General features: G+C 30.4%; 1 protein-coding gene across 3 annotated transcripts in view; it reads right to left on the bottom strand.

Moving 5' to 3' along the window:
* The window catches only part of LOC106462088 (E3 ubiquitin-protein ligase UBR4-like), a 115,009-nt gene that overhangs the window by 55,438 nt on the left and 31,622 nt on the right, over nt 1-27,949 (bottom strand). For all 3 annotated transcript variants that reach the window (XM_022389219.1, XM_013921970.1, XM_022389220.1), the window contains exons 15-38: nt 26,742-26,860; nt 24,785-24,877; nt 22,886-23,033; nt 22,185-22,308; nt 21,980-22,082; nt 21,661-21,802; nt 19,827-19,906; nt 19,291-19,410; nt 17,040-17,225; nt 16,032-16,154; nt 15,631-15,765; nt 14,003-14,094; nt 12,867-13,080; nt 11,164-11,245; nt 10,319-10,397; nt 8,294-8,384; nt 7,986-8,107; nt 5,308-5,420; nt 4,323-4,418; nt 2,731-2,864; nt 2,378-2,457; nt 1,767-1,958; nt 1,396-1,459; nt 252-334 (exon numbers count right to left, since the gene is read on the bottom strand). In XM_022389219.1, the coding sequence (XP_022244927.1) occupies nt 252-334; nt 1,396-1,459; nt 1,767-1,958; nt 2,378-2,457; nt 2,731-2,864; nt 4,323-4,418; nt 5,308-5,420; nt 7,986-8,107; nt 8,294-8,384; nt 10,319-10,397; nt 11,164-11,245; nt 12,867-13,080; nt 14,003-14,094; nt 15,631-15,765; nt 16,032-16,154; nt 17,040-17,225; nt 19,291-19,410; nt 19,827-19,906; nt 21,661-21,802; nt 21,980-22,082; nt 22,185-22,308; nt 22,886-23,033; nt 24,785-24,877; nt 26,742-26,860 (2,815 nt within the window). The remainder of the gene's footprint in view (nt 1-251; nt 335-1,395; nt 1,460-1,766; nt 1,959-2,377; nt 2,458-2,730; nt 2,865-4,322; nt 4,419-5,307; nt 5,421-7,985; nt 8,108-8,293; nt 8,385-10,318; nt 10,398-11,163; nt 11,246-12,866; nt 13,081-14,002; nt 14,095-15,630; nt 15,766-16,031; nt 16,155-17,039; nt 17,226-19,290; nt 19,411-19,826; nt 19,907-21,660; nt 21,803-21,979; nt 22,083-22,184; nt 22,309-22,885; nt 23,034-24,784; nt 24,878-26,741; nt 26,861-27,949) is intronic.

Below are 27,949 nucleotides of genomic sequence, written 5' to 3'. Positions count from 1 at the left end.
TACTATTTTACCAACAAATAGTGGATTGACCATCACATTATAATGCCCCCACGGCTGAAAGGGCGAGCATGTTTGGTGGGACGAGGATTCAAACCCAAGACCAGCAGATTGCGAGTCGAATGCCCTAACCACCTGGCCCTATAAAGGACTGACAAATTGACTTTTGTTAAACTAATAAATACTGTCTTATTTAATGGGTTATTAGGCTGGTAATATTATAGTTAAAAATTAGAGTTTTTTCAATGTTTTACCTTTCATTTTGCATCTTTAAAGCTCCAACAACATCAGCTAAGTAGGACAGCAGATAGCAGGTGGACTCCATCATAATCTGATGCTAAGAATATATAAAAATAACTCTATAAATGCACAATAACCCAACAATACTAAAAGTACATTGTTGACTGAGTAGGACAGAAGCAAGATTCAAATATTGACCTGATGCTAACAATAGGAACAGATAAATCAGTGAATATGTAAGTAGTTGCCTAACAATTCTGAAACTATATTTCCTAATCCTAACAACACATGTCACCTGAAAAAAATTAGAATCAACGTTTAACCAGATGTAAGGTAGATCATAATAATACATAAAACTATTACACAAAAATTGATTCTACCCATGTAGAATATACAAAGTACTTTTCTTTTAGTAGTTTGGTATAAACAATTACTCACTACTTAACAAATATTTTAATATAGTGTCTTTTGTTTCAGCAGATGTGGATTAAGATTAAAATCGAAGTATTTAGATATTATACTTTCAAGAATAATCTATAACCACCTTTCATTGGGTTCACACCTGTTCAGTATTATACCTCTACATCATTGCAGAAGTGTTATTTTAACAAGAACCTGTAAGGGAGAGGGTAAGAAGCCACTGAACTGAATAATTAATTCAAAAAATACAATAACCGTAATTATTAAAATCAGAATTTGACTATTATAAAAGCTGTTGTTCTTGTAATTTTTAATCAATTTTAAAAATTATGTTAATAAAATAAACATTTGTCAAGTTTTGACCAGCAATAACTTTGGTAAATTTTGTGAACTTAATTCATTTCTGTGTCCTTGTAGCCCACATTTAAAGGCTGATGTTTCATATTTCTCTTAAAAACTTTTGCCATTTTAGGGGTACGAATAAATGTGTTATATGTTCATGGAAATGGGAAATTGTGAATGACTCAAACAATATAAAAGCACAGAAGAACAATGTTCTAATTAAACACTTCTGATGATGAAAAAAACTCATTTAAATTTACCATAGTAAAAAATAATAATAATAAATATACTTTTATTATTCTGGAAAACATTTCTTTATTGTATAAATAAAATAACACTAATAAAAAATGTAATTTTCTTGATCATTGCACACAACTTCTTCATAAATGCACTTACCTTGCCTCCTGGCACATTGTCTTCAAGTTTTTCTAAAACATCTTTTTGGACAAGGTATTTCTTACTAATTAAAAAAGAAAAGAAAAAAAAAACTTCATATTTTCTTTTCTGTATACAGAAAAGGTTTAATATTATAGAAACTATCACAAAAAATAACAAGAAAATTTGTTGTTAACAATAAAATTACTTGGCATTATAGAAATTTTGATAAGTAGTATTTCTACTCCAAAATAAACCCATATTTAACTACATTTGTTACCTCAACATACATGTATTACACATTATTTGTAAAAAAATCAATACTGAATACTACCTTATTGAAAACCTAAATGCATTTTTAGAGAAACCTATAAACCTTATCTAAGTCTCACCAGAGCTCTAGCCAACCAGTTGCAGCTTTGAAGAGTTGCAAGTGGCCCGATCCTGATCCTGCTCCTGCTAATGTTGCCATAACAACCATCAACTCTGAAAACCCAATACCCTCAGATGCTGGTGAAAGTATTTTAGATCCCATTGGTATAAGGGCTGAAAGGATGGCATTAGCTACTTCTTCTCCAACAGCACTGCCAAAAGAACAAAGATTATACCAACTCTTTTCTTTTAGGATTCTAATAAAAGCACAAAGTATTATGTAATGAAATCTCAAGTTTCTGCATACATTTATGAATAAAAATAAACAACTTTTAAGTTAGTGACAACTGGATTTTGTGTATCATAAAGGATCCCATTCAGTGTTCGATAAAGCATGAAGCTCTTGTACAATATTTCACGTGTTTAATAAGTGTGTATCGGTTGCACCGTGTGTCCTCCATAAAAAAATATTTTTGCCACCATATACTGGATCATACATTTCCCATACATGTCCAGAGATAAACATTTTCTTAAAAGATTCTTAATACTTTCTCAGATAATTTTATAAAAATCAATTGGTAAAACTGCAATAGCCTAGGGCCTCATGTAAATGACAACTGAATATCCATACCTGTTTTCTTTCACAATGTATGATGTAAGACTTTGTAGCAACAATCTGTTTTCCTGCATGCTTCCTTCATCTCCTTCGAGCTGCCAGAAGAGACACACATTTAAGCTTTAACCATATTGTTTTAATTCACATAACATTTACAAATAAAATCAGTTTATGAAAGAAATGTTTAACTGAGAAGTAAGGTATGTTAAAGTGTCTACTACAAAAGCAGAATTCTAAAGATAGTTGCTTGATTTAAATATTCAGACATTTTTTACACTGCTTTATAATAAATACTTTAAACTAAAACCTTGTCTCAACCCGAGTTTGACATATTCTTGTTATGCAGGAAGTAAAAGTTTCAGACAAACCTGAGAGGGAGCTCCAGATATAATCTTCTCTAACCAGTGGTGAAGTGCAGAGGTGTCAAGTTTACTCAGCTTGCTCATCTTGCTAAGAGTCGAGCACAGCTTTTCCAAAGTCTTGTCCGATGGGTTTTTCTCCACTGAGTGGATTCATTAAATACCCTCAATATCTAAAAGTACTTTTTTTTTGGTTTTGTTTTGACATGATAATAATGACAATTTCTAGGCTGATTTATAAGTGAAAACACCAGAGTTATACATATAAAATTTAATTATGCAATAACATAATTTATTCATCTGTTAACACCTGCCACACGAGCCAGCCAGACATCTTGTTGAGGATCAAAAGAGACATTCAAGAAAGGTTTGGGTTATTTTGATTGGATAAAAAAGAAGACATTGGAAACTATGTTTGAGGTCTACATCGCTGAACTAGACCTGTGACTGGACCCAAAAACCATGAGAAGTTAACTTTTAAATGTAAAGTAAAACAATTTAGCAAACAAACATGTTTGAAATGTTCTAAATGTGGTTGTGAATGTGATGGTTTAAGTGTAGCAATTAAGCTAAATTGTGGGTCCAGGTCAGATGAGGGAAGAACTTATTTGAAAATATCCCAATCAATTTGAAATACCAGCTGAATCAGAGCTTCGTCAAGTGATTACTGCATTGACAGCAAAACATAAAACAATGGACACAAGAGTATCATTATCTTAAAAAAAAAAAAGGGGGGGGATTGGAATCATATATGACATCATTAATTTCAATATTTTGTGAAACTAGTGACAGCACAGTAGAGCCCAAAGATACAGTGTTGAAGTTGAAGCAGATGCATTACACGATGACTTCCCTAGTGATTCTCAAATTAAAAATGCCATTTCTGCAATGAAGAGTAAATATAAGAAGGATGGTATAATGCCCAGTATGGTACCACCATAGTATAATCCATATAGATTTCATCATGTCGTATTTTCATTAATATTTAGTTAGTTTTTTTTTCTCTTCATTTTAGGAGTTGTGCATAGCTTCATTCATTGAGATCTATTGAAATAACTAAACCACCAGTTTCTGGTATGACTCTCCCTGTAGATCACCCTAGACTCAGTACTAAAAGATGCTAAGCTGGCTCGTGTAGCAGGTGTTAACAAAAAAAGTACACAATTTTGACCAAATTACTTAAAAGTTCTGTGACATAGCTTTTGGCTACTCTTCAAGCTAAATTTAGTCTACTGCAATGTGAAAAAAAAAAGGTTGACTTTTTTTTTCTCCCTCTCTCACACATCACTAGAAAATCTAAATTTAGTTCTTACAAATATGAACTTATTTTATGACGATGACTCTTATACACATCAGATAGTCATAAAAAGAATTTATTGTAAGTTTAAATTTGACACTCTTCAGATACTTGGCAAATACTTATACTGTGTTAAAAATAAAATCTAGAAATATACAAGTTATGAGTCAAACAAGGTTTAGAAATGTTTATATTAAAAGTACTAGTATGAATATTTATCAATTTGGTAAAATCTAAACTTACCTTAAAGCATCAAAATAATCAAAACAATACAGAATATAGAAAAGCACATTATTACACTAACCTTGCTGAAATAACTTGCTAAAAAACTTCAGTACTCTAGTACCATAAGTAGGACTTAGATTCTCGTTGGATGCTGAGAGCAAAATGTTTATCATGTCTGTGGAACAAAAATTACTGATTAACATACTAAAATCTACAAGAAGTATTATAAAGACATAATAACAAATTATCTTTTTAAAATAAACATAGTAACAGACTCTGCCCAAAACTTTCAAGGATTATTATAAAGACATAACAACAAATTACCTTTTTAAAATAAACACAGGGACAGACTCTACCCAAAACTAACAAGGAGTATTATAAAGACATAACAACAAATTACCTTTTTAAAATAAACACAGGGACAGACTCTGCCCAAAACTTTCAAGGAGTATTATAAAGACATAACAACAAATTACCTTTTTAAAATAAACACAGAAACAGACTCTGCCCAAAACTTTCAAGGAGTATTATAAAGACATAACAACAAATTATCTTTTTAAAATAAACACAGGGACAGACTCTACCCAAAACTTTCAAGGAGTATTATAAAGACATAACAACAAATTACCTTTTTAAAGTAAACACAGAAACAAACTCTACCCAAAACTTTCAGGGAGTATTATAAAGACATAACAACAAATTATCTTTTTAGAATAAACACAGGAACAGACTCTACCCAAAACTATCAAGGAGTATAATAAAGACATAATAATAAATTAGCTTCTTAAAATAGACTCTGTCCAAAACTTTCATGTAATCTACATAATGTAATTGTATATGACCATTTCTTCTTTTTGATTTGCTGATTAAAATGTGTGTAAGTTATAATTTTATTTCAGTTCTTTATTTTATATACAAGCTATCCCTTGTTATAACATTTCCATAAAATACAAAAAACCTCAAAATCAGATCTAGAATAAAAATGGATATTTTTAGATTAAACATAAAAAAAAAGTAACAATTCTTTAATTTCCCATATCCTGAAACAATTAAAAAAAAATTACCCTTTTCTGGATTCTCAGTGAAGAATTTTTCTAAAGCTTTTTTGCCCATTTGTTTATCTAATAATCCTTCCATAAACTTCAGACATTCATGGAATATCTTTTCATCGACCTCACTAGAACAGATAAGTAAATTTAGAACAAAAATAATTCAATGAATTTAATTAGTATTAACATTAAAATATACAAATCACTATCCACCGTATTGACATTAACACAGACAGAATTATGAAACGGACTGACAATCAAATGGTACACATCAGAAAAATTTGTAAACTTTGACAAAGTGAGATGTATTTATGGGAAACATCTGCTAACACTAATCATCATACTGCTTCTTACACCTGAAGGTAAACATTTGGTAAAAAAAAAAAGACATTACATTTTTAAAATCTCTTTGAATTTTAATTAACCATTTCAGGGCAGGCTCATGCAATTTGTGGAAATAGAGTCATGAATTTCAATTGTACCACAATACATGCAGTAATTGAGATTTCTTGACGTATCCTATCCAAGACCAGTTAAAAGATCAGAAGTATCTTACACACAAATAATAACAGTTTTATAATTATTGTTACAAAAAATATATTATTTTTCTATTGCAGTTACTCGCATTCAAACTATTAACAAATAGAGTACAAAGTGATTTTCATTTTATGTATAAACATACATTTCTTCATCTTACAGTTTTCATATTTTAATTTCCACAATCTCTAGAACCTCCTAAAAGGATATCAAAAGTTTTTTTTTTAAGGTAAATTTTTATATTTTATTTTTCATTTTCTCTACCATATCACTAACTTTAGCTCTTATCATCAACATAAAATGCAACAAAATAACTAAAATTAGAAAACAAAACATACCTTTTAATATTTGGAGAATATCTTTAAAAAGTTTCCTTTTGTGAAATTCATAATTACAGGTCTTTTCCTTTTTCACATAGTTAATTTTTAATATTTTATTTTCCTTGCTTATGTTTCATAACTTGTTATTCATCTCAACACAAGTCAACAGTGACCTCAGGCGTTTACAGTTTCTTTGGGAGATATGCGCGACCATTTGGCAAAAATTTTCATTTAGCGAGTAATATCGTAAGCCTTGAGAACAGTATGATGTATATTTAAACATTTTAATTATGCATTTTAAAACATAACTAATAAATAATTAACTAAAATATAATAATAAGAACAAAATACAATTTAAACTGTATTTCTAACTATAACATATTTAGGTAAGAAACAACCATAAGTACTTTGGTTCCTTAATTATTAAACATCAGATCATAACATAATAATGCTAGTCTATACATTTACTATAGAAAACATTTGTAAACACAACCTAGAAAACAAGAAAATGATTTCTGTTAGTAATTAATCGAAAGCACTGATTACCGTAACTACAACACCTGTGAAACCACACTATCACTTCATTGTTAAACAACACAAGATGTATAAGAATAACTTCCATTAGTTTCTTGTTGAAGGTCATGGACCTGTTTAAATGTAACAACTAAGGAAAGCCACTCAAAATTGAGTTTGAACAAAAGGTTTCGTTTTTTTTAATATTGAATCTAACTGGATCAGAAAAATGTCAACCACTTTTAGTCACACTCAAACAAACAAACATGAGGGCAATGTCGCTATATGTAATTTAATATTATTTCAGTCAGTTGTTAGTTTCATTCTATATGGGATTCTATTTCATAATTTCAGTAATCCCTGAGTAACGTAAAAGATATTTTTATCACCTAATGAAAGTCACATATTTGAAATTGGGAAAGTTAAGTTTTTTTTATTTTATGAGTTCACACAATATAATGGTTATGTAACTAAATATTGTGTTTTCACTTTAAAAACAGTTTTATTTTGTAATTATTTAAAGCAGTCTTTTATCAAATATGATACTGTTGCTTGCCAATTTTGCATCTGCAGTAAAATTCCTCTCTGCTTCCAAACTTAGAAAAAATGTTGTGATTTGTTGTTAAGCAAAAAGCTACATAATGAGCTATCTGTGTTGTGCCCACTCAGCGGATCAAATCTAGAAATTTAGCATTAAAAACTTAGGCTTACCATTGAGCCACCTGGAGGCAGTATGGCAATACTACAGATTATTTTATAATTCACAAATTTCTGGGATAACATGATTGATAACTTTTGAAAGGTTAAATTCATAACCTACCAACTGGCTATAAAAAAAATAATTTATTTAATGTATGACAGTAAAGTTCAAAATATGAGAATACAAACGTAGATCTAAAGAACAATGCCAATAATTTTACTTATTCAGAAACGAGATTTTTAATTTACAAGTATTGTATTGAATATTCTTATTACTTATGTAACAACTTAACTATTATGAAGTGATTAATAATCTGGTAATTCTTTTTGAATATGGAAGATAAAGACATAGGAGGAAATGAACTGCAACCCATAGAAAACAGTGTTGATATGTGACAAAACTACATTGAAAGCAACGATCCTTCTGTAACATTATGTAAGTATTAACAGATTACTAGTTAACAATTTTGTGAATCATTCCCTGTTTACATGATAGATTAAACAAAAATGTCTTCAAGCACAAACTTTTTAATGCAGACTCTTGCATTGTAGTCTTTGTCTCAGACAATACAAGATTCTTTTTATGAAGAAAAACTCACCGTTACCAATGTTACAAGAACATACCTCACTCCTGAAGAATAATCAATTAGAAGGTCATAACTTCTAGCCAACACTTCTTGGTAGATGTATGGCAAACATTCCTCACTGTCTGCAGAACCGATAAAACGATCCAAAGCTAGAGTAGCCTAGAAACATAACAGTAATATAAACTACTGTATCAGAATTCAAAATTATCTAAATAAACATGAAAAGTAGAAACTTTTACCACTGGTTCTTGGTATAACAAAATTTGTTGTTTTTTTTAAAGTTTATATATACACACACACATACATAAAAACTTTTCTTTATAGAAACTGTATACTAGAACTTACTGGTTCACTAACTGACTCTGTGGTGGAATCCAGCAGAAGTGGCAACATAGATCGAATTATTTGTTGCGTACGAAAGTTATCTGGGCACCAGCTGTACCAAACAAGAGTGTACAAAAATGTTAAAAATCAGTAAGTATTACATATGAAGTATAACAAAGTACTTGTGCTTTTACAATAATGTTACATCTCACCATAACGTTACGCTATTAGTTACATCTCACAGTAATGTTACGCTATTAGTTACATCTCACAGTAATGTTACACTATTAGTTACATCTCACCATAACGTTACGTTATTAGTTACATCTCACCATAACGTTACGTTATTAGTTACATCTCACCATAACGTTACGTTATTAGTTACATCTCACAGTAATGTTACACTATGAGATACGTTAGTCTTTTCTAACACTTCATCATATTTACCATTATTGTTACTTTTCATATTCTTATTATTACTGTAAGTTTTCTAAAATCTTATCACACATGCTCTTCAGCTGCTAATGACAGTTTAATTTTATCTATTATTTCCAGCTGCCCACTCCATGTATGTTGTAAACTGACAAGGGTTAGTTCCAAAGTTGTGTTAGACAAACCTCACGATATATTTGTACTCTCTTTCTTTCATTACATTTTAATCTGAGTATCAATATTTTTACTTTTTATTGTATGACTCTGTTATTCATTTAACTTATATTTATAAATATAAGTGTTTGCCATACTCTCCATTCCATCCTGCTAAACTGACTATTGTTAAGTTGTAGCAAATAATTTCTCAGATGTCAAGCTGCTCGAAAGTCATAATATTGGCACCATTTAATGGGCCTTCGTTAGTCAGAAGATGTTTCTAAGATACTGATGTCAGACTCTTCAAGGAACATGAAATCTTTGATTGTGCATAAAGTAAACCATTATTTTTCTGTGTGTTCTGTAAGTAAGTTACACTCTACTCTTTCTTCAATATCACTCCACAGTACAGGTTAAAATGTTTAAGATATCCAATTTATTTTTTATTAATACATTATCTTTTCATTTGAAAGGTTATTTTACACTGTTAGCTTATATGGATTTAGGACTAACCAAAGCCTCTCAAGCTGGCAGAACCATGTGAAATATTACGAAGATTATGAACAAAAATATCACTAATAGTAAAGGTACCCAACCTGTGAAATAACGTAGTTGAATCATTGTAAGTAACAACGTAAGAACAGAATATTAAATTAGCTATATTCCCACCTTTTAAAAGCACTTGAATTTAACATAGGGTTCCATATCTTTGTGTTGAGTTAGTTCTATTCCTTACTGGGTTATTTTAATTTCTGATTCACATAGGTAGCTTGCTATGATCAGAAGGTAATATTGATTTATTAGATCTTATAAACACAAGATGCAGACAATCCTTAATGTTTTTCAATATCACATGTGACATTTGTATTATTAACTGTCAAATAATTTTGGACTTATTTTTATATCATTCACTAGTGGTTGGGGTCACTTGTTTCGTCATATTAAATAAATTTATATTTTTACCTGTTATAACGTTCAGTGCAGAGAACTGATGAAAACAGCATGTTGATATTGCTGAATTTCTACATAAGCCACACAAGGGAACCCCAGCAGCAGTATTACATATGATTACTTGCAATATTGGTGGCATTTCTGTGGTCTGATTTATAAGACAAATACTTAAAACTGCATAGGCGACAAAAATATCAAAATTAATAATTGGTTGAACAACTGCCAAGTTTTTGATATTTAAATATAAAGAAGGATGATGTTGTGAGCTAGTGCTCTTTGTCAGATCATACAGTGATTGATTACACACCCTATAATCAACAAACTCATAACCCCACAAGTAAATCTAAAATATGTTTCTTCATACTTGTATTATAAAATCAGAAACTACATTTTTTGTTTTTTTTATTCATTAGTATACCAACATTTACCACAGATAAAATTCAATCTCTCTTTCCCACTGCAACAACATTTTGTTAGACTTCTAACATTAAACAAAAAGAAACTTACATCATCAGGTCTCCGGCAAATCTGACAAGCTGACGTAGTAAGCGTTTTGTGTTAGGGTTAGTTGTAAATGCAGCATACTCTACGTAAAAGAAAATAAATATATATTACAGTAAATGAAAAGGAAGACATAAACTTGTGAATAATATTTTCTAAAGCTTCAATTCATTTATTTATTTATTTTAACACGATACTTTCGTTACTCAAAATACAAGATTCTTCATGATTTTGTAGTCAGTCAAAACACAACAGTACAAATGTACTGATGCTACTATATTACAATAAATACACAACCAGCTATTTACCAGAGTCACTGACAAACAAGAACAAGAATAACTAATGATGATAATAACTATATATAATCATTATATTAAACAAATACTACAAACATAAAATGTACAAGGACATTCTCTGATAGATTATTTGGGCAGAGTATTCATAATAAAACTTCACTGATTTGACAGCAACTGCCTGTTGTAGAAATACAAGTATAGAGGATGGCATTTCAAAAGACTTCTGCCTTTAATCTTCAGGACCTGATGATAAGAGACGAAAGACTTTGGAAACGGTGTCCTCAATACTTCTGTTTTTACAACAGGCATATACCATCCATTCAATCAAATTTCATCACATAAAAGTACGTTATTCAGATTAACACAGAAAATATGTAGAAATAACAAGAAAATGTAAGAAATTAGAAAACATTGTTTGTAATTCAAATGACACATTAATTATAATAACCTATAAGAACTAAATATGAAATATGATAATTAGACAATTTTTAAAAACATTCAACATTTAGGTTAAATAATAAGGATACTAATAATAAAGACAGACAAATATCTTACCAGAAAGTGTTGAAATGTGGGAGTTTGTTACTGTACAAACATAGCCTTCGGAAGGGATGACATCTTTAGTAAAATCATTCCGCTAAAAAAATTAAACAAATTACCATCAGTACAACAATAAACTTTTGATGCAAGTATAGGTAAAAAAAATATTTTGCAGTTTAGGACTGTCTTCTAATTTTGTTGTTTAAATGCTTACATTTGATAAAATCTTAACTACTTATAATTCACTTGACAGATAAGAGTGGTATCTTAGAAAAATAGGATTTTTATATTAATATATCTAATTTTTTATTTGAGAAAACCAAACTGATTATACAGAAAAAAATACACTGAGAAAATATATATTAATGTAATCTAGTAAGTTATGAAAATTATGCCTACTCTCAGCAAAAAGGGTTAAAATACAACTGTTTCAAAAATACAATTGTGAAAATTATCACCACTGTATCTTATACACAAAAATACAAAGTACAGCCCAAGGTTTAGTTTGAAAACAGCAATTAAAAATGTAATAGGGATATATATATAGTCCTTCTAATATCAAAAACATTAAAATTATATCAGTTTTACAAACATACATTATTACTTCTAACTAAATAAAAAAATTACAAATACTAGCATGTAACTGGATTTCTGAATCTGTTGAAATAAAGCTAATGTTATCATGAAAAATATCATGTGATTATTTTCTTGCTCTCAGTCTATTTGCTGTAGAGTTCTTTTATTTTATTACTTTGATTTCAAATTTCCAAGCTTTACTTATTACATCGTAAGCATTTATTGAGGCAGAGACCGTCCGATAGTCGGTAATGTGGTTTCCATTTTTATAGTGTGGGAGCCAGTTAAACACGGTAGCATCGGTTTGAACGTTACGGACTATCGAAAACTGTTGTTGTCGGATAATCCAATTATATCACTTCATTTTTTTCTCATGTTACATTGGTCAGTTAATTCTATTGGTTCCCTGATTATTTATTCTGTTGAAGTAATTACTTTTGCAGTTTGTTTTTGCTGTACAAAAACTTCCACTTGTAATTTGACACTAATGCGGTATGTTATGGTGGTCTTCAACCTTGCATGAGCTTAAAGATTAGCTGGAAGGCCCTTTTTGAAACAGTTGTATATAACTTCTAAATATTTTATAGAGTTGATTTTTATTAAGATGATACTGTGAAATAAAGAATATCTATTTTACTGGCCAAGGATTAATAAGCATGTTGCTTAAGGGAATATTATACACTTAGTCATGCAGCAGTTTTTACATAATTATAAATTGCAAATTTACACACACACAAAATCGCATAACCATGTTTGAAAGTTTATTTGAAGTGTATATTTTTCAGATATAGCTTCACTTCAAAGTTAAGTTTTTAAAATGCAAATGCAGAAGTGGCCAAAATAATGCCAATGGACTGAAAAGGGTTAAGATACTGAAATTTGGCAAGAGTGATAAAAAAAACAACTTTAATCTATAGTCAATAGTTGCTTACAAATACATATAATGAATGGAATGTATGACTTTATATAATTCTATTACAAAAATTAAAAGCTTACTAGTTGATCAAGTAGTTTTTTTCTTAATCATTAATCTAGTAACTAGTCTTGAATCCGATTGAATAGTGCCATAACGTACTCATTCAGTATAAATAGTAATTACAAAAGAACCAATCAAATCTCCATTTTAAAAATGAAACAGTTACCCAGTTGCACAAAGCCACACTGCAAGAGTTCCACTTGTCCAAAATACCTCGCAGAGATGCAGGTAGATATCCAGCAATAGCTAGAGCAAAACTGGAGATCTTAGCACACTGACTAGAAGACATTCGCAACACCAAGTCATAGGCTTGAAGAGTTCTAGTTGAAGGACTTGTGTCATTACTTGAGTTCTGACTCATCTGGTGTAAAAGGCTCCATCTGGTGAGAGCCATGAAAAATTCTTATTAATTTCTAAATGTCAATCTACACAAGTTGTTATCCAAATTTGAAGCTTCTCTTCATGAAACTGGTTGTAGTAATTATACACCACATCCCATCTGCCATGTGTATTAGACAAATAAATCATATACACAAATGGTTTTGATTTTTATTATATTCTGTAAGAAATTTAAATTTTTATACTTTTACAAGTGAATAAAAGCCAATATTAACTATCCCTATTTGGCTCCTTTAATGTTTTCTGAAGTATCGGATACAAGGTCTTCTGCCTTCATCAAAAGCTGAAAATTGACATATCTTAACTGTTAAAAGATTTGCAAGAACCTTTTGACCCCAGCCCAATGTTTCATCTACACGGGAGAATAACGGGTTAGCATCGCAAGTCTAAACTGACTTCCTCATGCCTTATTCCTATCATAATTCCTTTTTTGTAATTACTGTTCCAAAATAAACTGAAAAAAACATTATTGTAACATTCTTCAATCATCAGGGAGAATGTGTAAAACTTCGACATTATTTTCACTACTTCAGTGGATTGCACTTATAAAATACACCTAGTTTTACATTTCTCTTACAAGGAATCTTATACAGTAACAATCACTTTCCATGATTTCCTCACTCTCTTGCAGTCAGCGACACATCCATCAAAATATCACCCAAACCCAGCACTCTTTATAGTGCTACAAGTCAAAATAAATTTAAATTAGTTTTAAGTTCATTGTCAGTACAAGAACATTTATGCAACAAACAGAATTGGCTCATCCGATCTTCCAATATTTATTTTCATATATGCTTTCCACATCTTGTAAATCACTACTAATTTGAAAATATTAAATACAAAAATAGAAGAATTAAAAACAAGACTATATTTGTATTTCACTATAAAAACAAATATCAATACCTGATACATGTAGAGTACATCTCTACCAGCTGAAGAACAACAGGCAACAGTTCTTGTGAAAATTCTTTGGCTTCACTACCCAAGCTGTCACTCTATTATTGACACAAGCAAACCCAATGATTGTTATGGAAAGAAAGATGTTTAAGTTCAAGTTATGAATATTTTTAAATTAGAAATCACAAGAATAATATTACACTAGAAAAACAACAATAACAACAGCACAAAAAAGTAAAAAAAAAAAAGAGACAACACTGATTTGATATCTCTCTCTCTCACACACACAAAAGTGATGGAGATCCAAAAAGGCATTTATTATACGAAAGAATTTTGAGTAATTGTAAATTTATTGATATAGATCTCAGAAATGAAGATATTAATATCTTGAAACCTATCTAGACAGTTATAGTATCGCAGCAGTTTAGGGAGCAGTCATAACTGTATAATATTGTGTGTGTCTATATAAAAACTTTTTAGTGATGCAGAAATATAAAATACTTTTTTGATAATGTTAATTTTCAGTAACTTCATAAATTCACTTTACCATTGTAGTTTTAGACAAATAAGGAAAGAAAAAAAATCATCTAAATGTTACACAAGAATAATTTGATAATAGGTCTTGAAACAGAAAACAAACATTGATATTTAACAAAACAAATGTGTTAGTCTTAAAAAGAACGTGTAACCAAAATTCCCTCTCTATTACCAATGACTTGGGTTACCCTAGTAATTTTAAAAACACTGGATTCAAAAATAAAACTAAGTAATTAGATTTAAATTAAATTTTCAAATTAACCATTTAATAAAATTTTCTAATTCACTGAATGAAAAATTTTGAAAACTGTAGTCATAATCATTATATTATTAATAGTGCACAAAAATAAATCAGATCATGGCTAAGCCTTACAAAATAACTATTTATGACCTCTTAAAAGCAGTAGGAAACAATTAGGAATTGAAATTAAAATAATAAAAATGCTCAAACTTTAACTGATTTCAAGGTTATTAAAAAACCTCTACCAATCAGCAATCACCAAGTTAGGAATAAACCTTAAGATATACAAAAAATTATGTATTCCTGGGCTTACAACTACAATCTCATAAGATGTATAATGAGAAGTTACAAGTATAAAAAAAATCTAAAGAACAAAGTCAAGTATTAGACACTATACACCATGGAATAAACTATTCTTAATTCCAAAATTATCCAAATAGTAAGAAACATGAACCCTGCAGTCATTTAAATTTAAGATATTTTTTTGAAATTATTTTTGCCATGTTTTGCTTGAGGGTCCATGATTTTGTTGGTAAAAGGGCTCTAGTAACATGTGTGTCTCTTTCACACAAAGTAAAAAAATATTAGCAATACTGCAAGTAACTCCACTAAATATTGCTGGGATCCCATGTGTTTTATGTAGAAAATAACTGATTTAATTTCATTTCTTTTATCTACACACATATTCGAAATAAGAAATTGTATGTTCATGACCATTAGTGAACGGTATGTAAACAATTGTGTAATTTGAGGGTCAACAGTTGTAATATTCAACCTTAAATTTTAAATTCCTATTCAATTGTTGTTAAAATAAACACTTACAATCCTAATGATACAAAGTATAACACAAAACTACCTTGGGTTTAGCAAAACAAGCATCAAGTCCCATCTGAAGTTTGGCTACTATTGCTTCTAAAGTAATCATATCCAGTAGCTCAGGAAGATCATCTTTGAATATTGGTCCATTTAATGACACAGGACCTTCAGTCAACTGAAGTTAAAAAAAAGTAAACAAGAAGAGTAATAGTAATGTTTCAGTCAGAAAAAAGTTACTGTGGTTCATATTCAAATATATCTATATAATATCCCTCTATAAAACGAAATTTGTTACCTGTAAGTTTTTGTCTTTAATTTAGATTTTCATTAAACATGAACTAAAAATAAGTATTTAAACGTACATAAAATAATTCAATATTTAATACCAAATTTCAAGAAAATACAAGAAATTGAAAATAATGCAATACAAGATGTGCAAACCTGTTTGTTAATGAATTCTTTGACTATCTTGATATCGTATCGTACATTTCCAGTATTTTTAGTCACTGATCGAAGCAAAGCTTCAGCTTTCTGTGTTGTGAGTCCCTGTTTCACAAGAGCATCCTAAAAAAAAACAGGCTTTTTAAAAAGTACTTCACTGAGTAAAAAAAGTTCATCATTAAGATCACTTACATCATAAACAATTCAGAAGCAACTCCTGTTAAGAATAGTAGGGATGATAGTAAAGCAAACATAACTATTTGTTTCAGATATCTGCACAAAGTTACACTAAAGCTATTTGTCCCGAATTTTGAGCTAATAGACTACAAGAAAGGTAGCTAGTCAACAATTTCAACCTCTAACTTTTGGATCACTCTTAACTGAATAGTGAGATTTGATCATCATGGTCATAATGCAACTGTGGTTAGTATGTGCAGAAAGTGATTTTGTGACATCTGGTAAACCCTCAGATTCACAGTCCAGAATATTAACTGCTAGACACATCTGGATTCAGACATATAATTAAGAAAATTTAGCTGGTGCTTTACTTTAATGCATATTTAATGGAAACCACAAAAGACAAAAAAAGTTTTGGTAAATTTGTCAATTACAGTGTGAAGTGACATCAACAACATGATAATTTCACCATTTTGAGACAGCAACGTATCTTTACATGTAGATATTATACTAATTCAAAACATGAAAGAAAGTTGGCCCAGCCTTTTAGTTGCTTAACTATTTTAATTAGATCAAACCATTACCAGATATAACTACAAGTGATTATATCAAGTCAAAGACCCCCCCCCCCAACAACCTTGTTCAATTACACGTTTCCTATATTATTAGACAGTTGGGGGGGGAATATAATAAATAACAAAAATAATTAAAATATCTGTATATAACAATGCTTTTTAATTTCAAGTAATCTTTTGATATTACAATTGCATTTAAAAAGTTTTATATAAACCACTAAAAGACGAAAGTCTGGTATATAAAGAGATCACCGACCTTGATCCAACCATAGAAAAACACTTGTTGATTACATCGGGGACTCCATACAGCAGACATGAGCAATTGTGAAGGAGCCAAACTTTGACTGCTTGTGGCAAGTGACTCTAGTGAAGACACTGAAGGTGGAAGACACAGCAGCAACCTCCATACACACGAGAAGGTGTACTGTACTGCACATACACCCTATTAATTAAAAAAACAATGTTATCCACTGAACTTCAATGAATGGATATTAATCAAATGTGTAGCTGCATAATGAAAGACCTGCTTTTACAAAAAAGATAAATAATTTTTTTTAAATGTTCAAGTGTACAACTGGCTAATAATTCTAATCCTTTTTTTCTTTATTATTATTTAATTAGCAGTTATTCAGAGGATGTGCTGCTATAAAAGGAAGTCAGCATTTTAGAAAAACATATCAGTTCAAGATATCAATTTAACATAAAGATATCGATACCCTATAACCAGAGTGCTTGCAAAAGGTGGACCTTTCTTCTTCAGGGGTAAACTGAAGAAGAAAGATTCACCTTTCGAAAGGTCTTGAGTATTTAACCAATTTATACTATTTGTTTGGTTTGTTTTGAATTTCATACAAAGCTACATAAGGGCTATCTCCACTAGCCATCCCTAATTTAGAAGTGATGGACTAACGGGAAGGCAGCTAGTCATAATCACCCACCACCAACTTTTGGGCTATTCTTTTACCAACAAATAGTAGGATCAACTGTCACATTATAACAACCCCACGGCTAAAATGGCAAGTATGTTTGGTGGAATGGGGAACTGTACCCGCAACCTGCAGATTATGAATCAAGAGCCCTAACCAGCTGGCTATGTTAGGCATTATATTGTATAGGACAGCCCTGAGATCAAACTTACTGTATGTCTCTCACAGTCATTTAATTACTCTTAACAAGAACATCAATTTTATTTTTGTTTTTACAAAAATATTTCAACTTTCAATGCTATTGCAGTATCTAAAAGTTACAGTGCTTTTCCCCACTCCACCCCCTCCAATTTCGGAGATTTTTAAATCTTCGTTTAAAGTATCTCTAAAATCTTGTAAGTGTATACAGAAAGGATTAATTGCAGAGAAAATTAATATTTTTCTCTGTTTCCTGTTAAATAATAGCATACATGATTCTCATATCTATAGATGGTCCAATCAAATATAGATGAAAAAAATAACCCTAAAGCATCCATTTTTCCCGTTTCCTTTTACACTACAGCTGCAAAATTTGAGTGTTCAGACAATTTCACATTCTTCCTTCTAGATACTTAGGATTTTTTTGTTTTAGTATTTTTCCTTATAGCCCAACTGGTAGTAATCAATCAAGTACAATCTTGTACTTGTGGCAATATCAAAAGAAAGAACTCAGAGCTATTTCTTTTCAATAACATGACAAAATGTTATGCAACTATGTGCAAAAGAAAACAAAAAAAGAAAGAAAGAAGAGATAAAAACGTTTTCCCCTTTTCATTATTGGTCTTCATCCTCTTTACAGACAATTTCATTACATTCTCTCTTACTGTAAGTATTCATTTTACCTTCCATACTCCTGTAAGTGTTTACCTTTCTCCAGGTCAATGAACAATGACATTTAACAAAATAGTTTTTAATACGAGCATGTTAAAAAAAATTCAAGGAAATTTTAAATATTCTGTTAATTATTTGATAATCACAAATATGAATTGTTTAACAAAATTTTTTTTTACAACATAAATAAACTTAAAATTAACTATTTTATAAGACACCTTTTATCTCATTGGTTTCATTGTATTTGATTACAATATAAAATTGAAAACAATCTGTTTGGTGTTGTTGAACTTTGTACAAAGCTACTCGAGGGCTATCTGCACTAGCTGTTCCTAACTTACAAGTGATATATATATATATATATATATATATATATATATATAACTAGAAGGAAAACATCTAATCACTATCAACTCTTAGCCTACACTTTACAAACAAATAGTGGGATTGACCTTCACATTATAATGTCCCCCAACTGTTAGTGTGAGCATGTTCACCGAGAGGTTTCAATCCCAAAACTTGCACACTGGAAGTCGAGCATCCACACAATCAGAATGCTTGAATAACAAAAATGTAAACAAATCAGATAATAAATATGTTAAAATAAATGACCCAAGTTAAAATATTCTTAATTTCCTTAAAAACAATACTTTATTACAACATCAATCTGCTCTTGATGAGGGAAAGACATGCACACTGGTAAGGGCTTACCAGGAATGATAGCTTTTCAGATATGTCACACTGCCTTGTTACAGTCAACAGAGATGATAAGGCCGAATATAAAGCAGAATACTTCAGGACATCAGGAGTTCCCAATGTGAAACTGCAAGCCTTGAAAACAAAAACACAGTATTGTGAAATGTTATTTTTAATAGTAAACTTTCATACCTTTAACACGAAATATACTAAATGATTTTAGGAAAACTTAGTCAAGTTCCAACACCAACCAATAAAAGTCAACAAATAATTTTTAAGTTATCAGTCAACTTTTCACATCAACAAACAAATATTACTTTGATGGAAAATAAGGAAAATTTAACTTTTAAGCTCTGTCAGCAAATATTTACAAAGTTTAAACTACTTTCTAATACAAAATAATAATTTTACATTTTTACAATTTGATATCTAAAAAAAAGTCAACATTTATTTCTCCAAACAACTATAATATCTTTTAACAAACATGATATTTTGAACTCATCCAGTTCAATACTAAACATAATTTAAAAAAAAGCTAAAATTATACTTACAAAACCATCCAACTTAGGAACATCTTGGGTGTTAATATCCACATTGGTAAGGTTGTAAAACCTCGGTTTCATGACACACACTGCAAAACAATGCATGCATGATGATTTGTAGAGTATAATGCAATAAATGTTTGTTTTTTAAATCATACAATATTTCATTATATTAGAAAAAGTACAGAGCAAAAACAGCTTTCATTATAATGACTGTTTGTTTGTTGTTAAGAACAAAGCTACACAATGGGCTGAATGTTGAATGTACTCTTTTTCCTATGGAAAGCAAACCCCAAACAATTTGCATTAAAAGCCCTCAAGCTTACCACTGAGCTACTGGGGATGAGCTATAATAATGATGTTTGATTTATGTGCTTATTTTGTTAAATACTTCCATAATCTAAAATCTCCTTTTTGTAATTTTGTTTTTGGATAACATGCCTTTTGAAAGTTGGAGTGTGTGCACATATATGTGTGTGTAGAAAAGACTGTAAACAATATGTCGTATTTTAATATTCAGTACAAGCACTTTAGAAATAAAATTTAATGGACTAAGAACTTTTATGATTATTTCAGTTGATATTCTTTTTTTTAAGTCAGACAGACTTCAAAATGCAAAACGATCAATGATCTCAGAAAAAATATGAATGCACTGCTATTGAACAATGTACGTAATCCATTTTTATATTTTATTTAGGTATTTCAAAAAGATAAGACTGAGTTATTTCCCAGATTTTTCTCAAACTCCTAAAAAAATGCACTTGCACAGAGTAATGATGCTAACAAACTTACAAGACACACGTACACCAACAGAAATACATACTTCTCCCACGTGTCATAAACTATTCCTTTTGATTTATTTGTGCACACACACACACACAGCTATACAGGGTAGAGTACATAACATTAAAATTATTGTGACTATGTAAATCAGCAAGTCAGATGACAACCATGCAATATAATGTCACAGTGGGATAGAATGTATCCGAATTATATTTTGACATTGTTTGACATTTTATATGATGCCAACAAAATTTATCATTTTTGGGTAGGGTGTGTACCAGCATTTTTAGATGCAAAATATTCGTGCTCTCAGATCATAAAGATGTGTTCAGATCGAGAATATAGAATTTCCAAAATAAGGATATCCCTTACTTCAAAGCATTGGAAAAGAAAGGATCGTGACAACAATTTAGGGTACTAGGACTATCCACGAAGAGACAAAAACAAGTCATACCCAAGTTGTGATCTGCAAATTGTGGCATCGTTAAACAGACAAGAGCATAAAAGTCAATGGCATAAGCTCCCCTGTTCCTCAGGCAACAGTACAAGATAATCAAGAAAGATCTCCAACAAGGTATATGTTCACCAAAAACAGGCTTCTAACGATACCTCTCATTAAACTGTTTCATACCTGAAGCATCTGGAGAATGAAATGAGTAGTGATGCTATTCCACACAAATACATACCAGTCAAGTCATTGGATGTAGCACCTATGGGTTTTTGTTATGAAATTTGCCCTAGAAAAACCATAGTCTTTACACAGTTACTGTCAAGATGTATGGTTATCAGATAAAACATGGCCTAACACGACGACATGGATTATAATGACGTGATAGGGCTCCATAATTGTTTTAGTGTAATATCCTCAACTTCTGCAGACCAATTAGCCAAGATTAGAGTATCTTTACATGGCTTAATCTCCATTTATTTACACACACAAAATGAATTGCATAACATTCAAGAGTAGAATATTTTTCTACTTTTTAACATGAATTATCTATTTCTGGAACCCTTAAGGTCCGTTTCCCTCACAGTAGAAGATTGAAGATGATAACAATACCTGGAACATCATCCGAGGGAAGATTTTTAGAGTAGTTTTCTTCCAACTCTTGACAGGCAAAAAACATTCGAGAGTGCCCTCTGGTGTTATCTTTTTCTGAAATGGTTGGACCTGTCAGTGAACTGAATAAGTTTACTGTCACCTGTGAAAAAAAAGAAGAAAGTATGAGGAATAAGTAATGTCCTAAAGTGACTTTTATAGACCTGCAATACAATGGGGAAAAAATTCAAAGAAAATGAGTGTGAAATAAAATATAAAATTCAGGAAGATAAAAATTTTAAAGTAACAGCAGAACCTACAATTGAAACTGAGTACACACCTGATCAATAAGAGACGAAGGAGCATCATACAAGTTTTTCATCATGTACTCAAATATGAGAAGCAGTCGACTAAGGTATATAATTTGGAAGTCTTTCTTTGGGCTAAAACAGAACAGATGAAAGTACACACATTAATATATCAGTGGTAAAATAGTACGTGATAAATTAAAACACAGAAATAAAACAAAAAACAACTCTTTTTACCTCTCAACAATAGGAGCCACATCCAATATGGTTTGTCCAGTTAGTAAAAGTATTTTCTTTTTCTGCATTAACTGAAGGTTGTGGAAAAGGAACAACAACAGCTGGGCATGCTCAACATTCACATCTACAGGAAAATGTATACATTTAATTATTCACAACAACTAAGACTGGTAAAAGTGATTATCCACGTTTTAATTTCAAAAGGAAATACTTAAATGAACTTTTAAGCTTGACTTTGTTTGTCATGTGATGCATCTCCCCTCCAATTCTCTTAGATTTTGGTTTTCTCCATTTCCTTCTAACATTGTGAGAAAAGTCAACCAATCATAAACTCAAACTATAGATATTGACAGGTCATGATATAAAATCTAAACCTCCCATCTTCTCATGGCTTTGAATAAGTTCATATAGAATGTGTCTTTTATACTTCACAATCCCAACAACTTTTTCTCTCTGAAATATATTAATTTTTTTTTAAATATCAACTTTCTTTATATAATCATATAATAAAACCATGTATTTTTAAAAATCTTAAATTCAGACTTAAATTATAACCTTCAGACTTCATGGATTTAACACTTTTTTAAAATCCTTCCAACTAGCCATATATTTTTGTTTGGTATATTTGATTTGACTCTCTCGACCCCAGTGACTCACATTATATACACTTTCATGTATATTTCATATTATCAGTAAAATACCTTCTCCTTCTTCTATTATAGATACACTGCCAGGTGTCAAGATTACTTTCTTCAAAGTATTTAAAAATCGCTGCAAAATTAAAGAACAAGCTGCTTCACTTTCACTTCGGAGCTCATCCTTCTCCCTTTGTTGCCTGAGTAAAAGAACCTACAGAGCAGAATAAACTCTTTAAAACCAGTTTGATACGTTATCCACAGTTGTCAGGGTAGGTCAAAGTGCAGGTGTCACAAATTTCTAGAGTTACAATTCAAAATGTAATTAAACTACTTTATTATTAATGCATACGAATAAAATTGTCATCAAAACGTAGTTAATAAACCAAATTTTAGTATCATTTAGGTCTTAATTTCTTACATTTATAAGGAAATATTTAAAAAAAAACCTTAATCTTCCCTAGAATAATAATTGACATCTAATTTATTTACCACCCCTCTCCGAAGTATGGAATTTAATGTAAACTAATAATAATAATATAGATATTACTAAGGTAAAGTCTAATTTTTATAGACTTCAATGTTGTTTGTTTACGGAGTCATAAACTAGAAAATCAGACTCACTTGCTATGCCACCTGTCATGTCCCATCTTTCACAAATTACCAACAGTTCTTACTAATGTTTTATACTACATAATTTATAACCAATAGAAAGTCAAAGTTTAAATCTATCAAATGAAGTCTAGTGCTATGTTGTTTTAAGTACAGAGTAGTGTCAATTTTGTCTTCAGTTTGAAAGTTTATCTCGTGGTGTTCATACCAAGCAGAAAAGTAAATTAAACAAGTTCCTCTAGTCCTAGTTAAAAAGCCAGTTAAAATATAAGTTATAAAACATTGTTTGCCTTGTGCACATTATCATTCTACGTTCATCGACAACTGACAGTAAGAAATAAGAGGTCAAACGTAAGTATTATAATTTATTTCTTGGTTTTCATGTACTTTATTATTATTATTTATAATTACAAAACAAACTAAAATGTACAAAAATCAAAAACTTATTAGGTTAGATAAAGTTAGATTAGGTAAGATCATGAAAAAGATAAGAATAAAAATTCTTCACGGGCCATGCTCGCAAGCAGCCCATGCATTAAATCATTCAATACGGTAACAGGAGTTACGAGTTTGCAGAGTGATTTACAACTTGTGAGGCAGGATTATTAGACATGGTTCAAAAGGGCCATAAAACAATGAAATTAAGTATAAAGAGTCTACTTAAGATAAAAAAAAATGTAGTTTTTTGGTACAATTTGTAGTCATTTTAGAAAGAAAAAAAAAGGTAATTTAGATTTATTTCATACTTTATATGGTAGTTACAAAGTTGGTCAAATGGAGTGAGTCTGTAAAGAGTTAGGGTAGAGAAAATAGATTAAATATAGTTTTACTGGAAAAAATAATGATTGATACTTATTTAAAGAGGTTATGCAAATGAAATCTGAAAATTTTCAGATGAAGAAAAGTATTTTTAATCTTGGAGCAGTTAACACTGGCTATATATTCATGGATAAATTTTTAGTAAAAATAATTAATCTAAAAATATTATTATTATTATTTTATTTTTTTTATGTACAAAACTTACTGAAAGCTTGCAAATTTTTTTAAAGCTACATATAACATATTAAAAGTTATAGTATGGAAACTGATTGTTACTCTGTCACATCCAGCTACCCCATATGGAAAGTTATATATCAGTTCATAAACATTAAATTATAAGAAAAATACCTCTTACAGAGCACAATTCCAATAATTACAAGATGCTCAACTCGTTTCTTAACCCACAAACTCCTTACAAATTTAATACCTTAAAGCTCTTAAAAAATAAGAAGGAATTATAGACTTTCCTCAATATACAATACATAAAAGCTTTCCATCAACTTACAACTTTAAATGAGATTAAAAGTTCCTTACCTGAGCTAAGATTGATAATGTTCTACTGTACACTTGTAAAGGCCAATCTTCTTGATTCCAAGGATTAACTCCCATCTGGGCTAGCAGCACATTCTAATAATGGAGTTACAGTATAATAAGCAATTTTAAATAATGCCAAATATGTTAACCCTGTTAATAATAGCAATAAATCAATAGAACACTTTTCACTTTTTTGTAAACCCACGAACTGATATTTACTTGAAAAACTTTGATTTAAATACTACTCAGATATCCGTTTGTGAATTCTTAAAACAAATATTATCTACTTAAAAAAAACAAAAACAAACAGAATAGTAAATTATAAAATGAATTAACCCCCAGTCTGTAATACAGGAAGACATTTGTGGTGGGTCGATTCCCAAATAAAGTGGTCCAGTACTCCCTTTTCTTTAATTCTGAATACAGTTTTGAACTCCCTGCAATATCTAAAATATGAATTGCCCACAAGCATATCCAAATTCAAACTAGTTTCCAGGTTATGATGGAGTAAAGCCCAACCCATACCCCCTTCCTTTTAATAAATTCAATAAATTGTGTTGATTCAAATATGTTTTGACCTGTAATATTTAATATTGAAAATATTCTGAAAAATGAAAGTACTCGGATAAAGAGCTCAATCTTTATGCCCAAAAAACTCATTCCTCTATAATGACTGGTCACAAAGATTCCGAGTTTAGGCGGCTGGCAACAAAATAGCCAGCGTTCTTGTTCAGGCAGGTACTGCACTTAGTCACCTTATAATAGAAGCTTTGTTGAGCCTTCCATGATTCACTCTATCAACAAAACTCATGAAAATTGCAGAGAACATAGCTTTATAGTGTTAAGGAATCAGGTTATGTTTTGTGATCATTACAGTGTTTGTGTGAGATTTAGGAATGCAAAATGAATTTTACAATATCACAGCCTGGAAACTAGGGAAAATTTCAGACACAATGGTGTACAATTGAGATTCTTGGTATGTGAAGGGTTTCAAATATCTATTTAGAATTTGAAAAAAAAAGAAAGATACAGTACCAAGAAACTTTGTCTGGGAATCAACCCACAACACAAAAAATTTTCCGTGAATAGCAGTCCCATTATATACAAGTAAGAAAAATTATCATCAAAAACAAAACAAATAATGTTTGCATTAAAAAGAAAAGACTGATGAAATTCAGTGGTTAACACCACTGTTTAACAAGCTTAAAGAAGTTTCACATCAATTTAGATGCGTTTAACTTTTTCATCTGATATGCTTTTTAATATTATATGTCATAGCTTAATCTGATAACAACTTAAAAATTTTTAAAATATAATTCATATTAATTATTTTACAATTTGTTCTCAATTGATATTTATATCTTCATACTTTTTACATTTCTGTGAAATTGGCTAGCCTCATCCTGTTCTATCTTGAAAGTTTGTTTGTTTGTAATTAAGCACACAGCTACACAATTGGCTATCTGTGCTCTGCCCACCACAGGTATCGAAACCCGGATTCTAGTGTTGTAAGTCCGCAGACATACGGCTGTGCCACTGTGGGGGCCCTAAGTTTGACTTAGGTACACAGATGGGAGAGGCCCTAAGTGACCACTATGGTCTCAATACTTTATAAGTGATTAATCTCAAAAATAAAGTCACTGTGCTATGTACGAATAGCATGAGATTTATATAAAACGTACACATAATAATGTACTTGCTATACTAAACAATAAGCTTGTCTCAACTAAGAAAGGGTTTAAATCTTATTATACACAAAATCTTATAATTTCATATTTCATCAGCAAATGAGCTCATTTTGACAAACAGACAACAGAATAAAAACAAAACTGTTTAACTTGACAACTTAAAGTTATTGTTCTTCTAAAATAAACAGAAAATATACACTATATTATGTGCAGGTGTGTAAATACACACACAAACATAGTGAGAAAGTTATATTTTTGGTAAATTTTACCTGCAGACCATCTGATAGTGTTTTAGTGGCCATAAGGTTATGCAGAAAGCGAGCTAGTGATCGAGAAAAATCATCGTACAGTTGGCTTAGCTCAGCTCCAAAGTAAATACTGATGGTGCCTAGGAAAAAAAAATTCAAAGTGTAAGTGGGAAAAATATCCCCCGATTTAAAATGAAAAATTTGATAATTTATTATAACAAAATCACTTTAGTAAACTTTTTAATCCAAGGAAAAAAAGCTGAAACATTCAAAAGTGAAGGAAATTGTTTTTGTTAATTCTCTACAGCAGTGAATCAATTAAAACTAAACATTAATATTAATCATTACGGCAAATATGAAAAAAAAAAGATTTAGTTCTAACTTCATGCAGCTTAACCTTTTTCAGAATGGTCATGGGTGAAAAGCCATGTCATTGCATTTGTTGACTCTCATTCAGAATTTTATTGAACTACTATTTCATGAATTCATGTCAATAATTTTGGTATCAAACTGTTGATTATATGTCAAATTTTAGTATTATACCTTACTCAGTTTCTTAATATGAAAGTAAACATTAAGAAAACACAGTTAAACATCGATTCTTTGTGTGTCACCTGGTATGTTGAATGCAGCACTGGTTCAAATTAGATGTTTGTGATGTCAAAATACTAAGTCTACAGTTTTGTATGAATTAGAAATTCAAATTACCAATTTTGACAAGCCAGAATATAAAATAAGGTCTTATCTTTTTTATTTGCCAAGATATTGCTCATGTAATAAATCACACACTGTGACACACCGCCTAACTCTTTCCATTTTTGGAAATGCTCCCTTATATACACTTACTTCTATATGACATAATTAACCAATCGGAAGCGCAGAATGTCCCCCTAGTGGCTTTCTCAGCCATTTTAACGTCTTTAGATGGCTTACCTTTCTTTCAAACCAAGATTTAAATGAGATAGGTTGTGTCTTTGATCTGCTCAAAATTTCATATTTTTTGTAGACTGAAATACAGCTTAGTTGATAAGCTTGATAAATTATAGTGGAAATCTATGGTACTGATATAGTAACTTACGATTTCTTGATAATACAACTGTACATATAAAACCTAAAAAATTATTTTGTTTCGTATCCTACACGTGCAAATTTTTAAAAGGCTTAGCAACCTACATCAAGCAACTAGAAGAGATAATTGTTTGCTTTACTTCTTTATTTACTGTTCTGTG

Source organism: Limulus polyphemus, unplaced genomic scaffold, assembly GCF_000517525.1.
Source record: "Limulus polyphemus unplaced genomic scaffold, Limulus_polyphemus-2.1.2 Scaffold1090, whole genome shotgun sequence".
Lineage (NCBI taxonomy): Eukaryota > Metazoa > Arthropoda > Merostomata > Xiphosura > Limulidae > Limulus > Limulus polyphemus.
The sequence above is the reverse complement of the archived record's forward strand: the minus strand, read 5'-3'. Positions and strand labels throughout refer to the sequence as shown.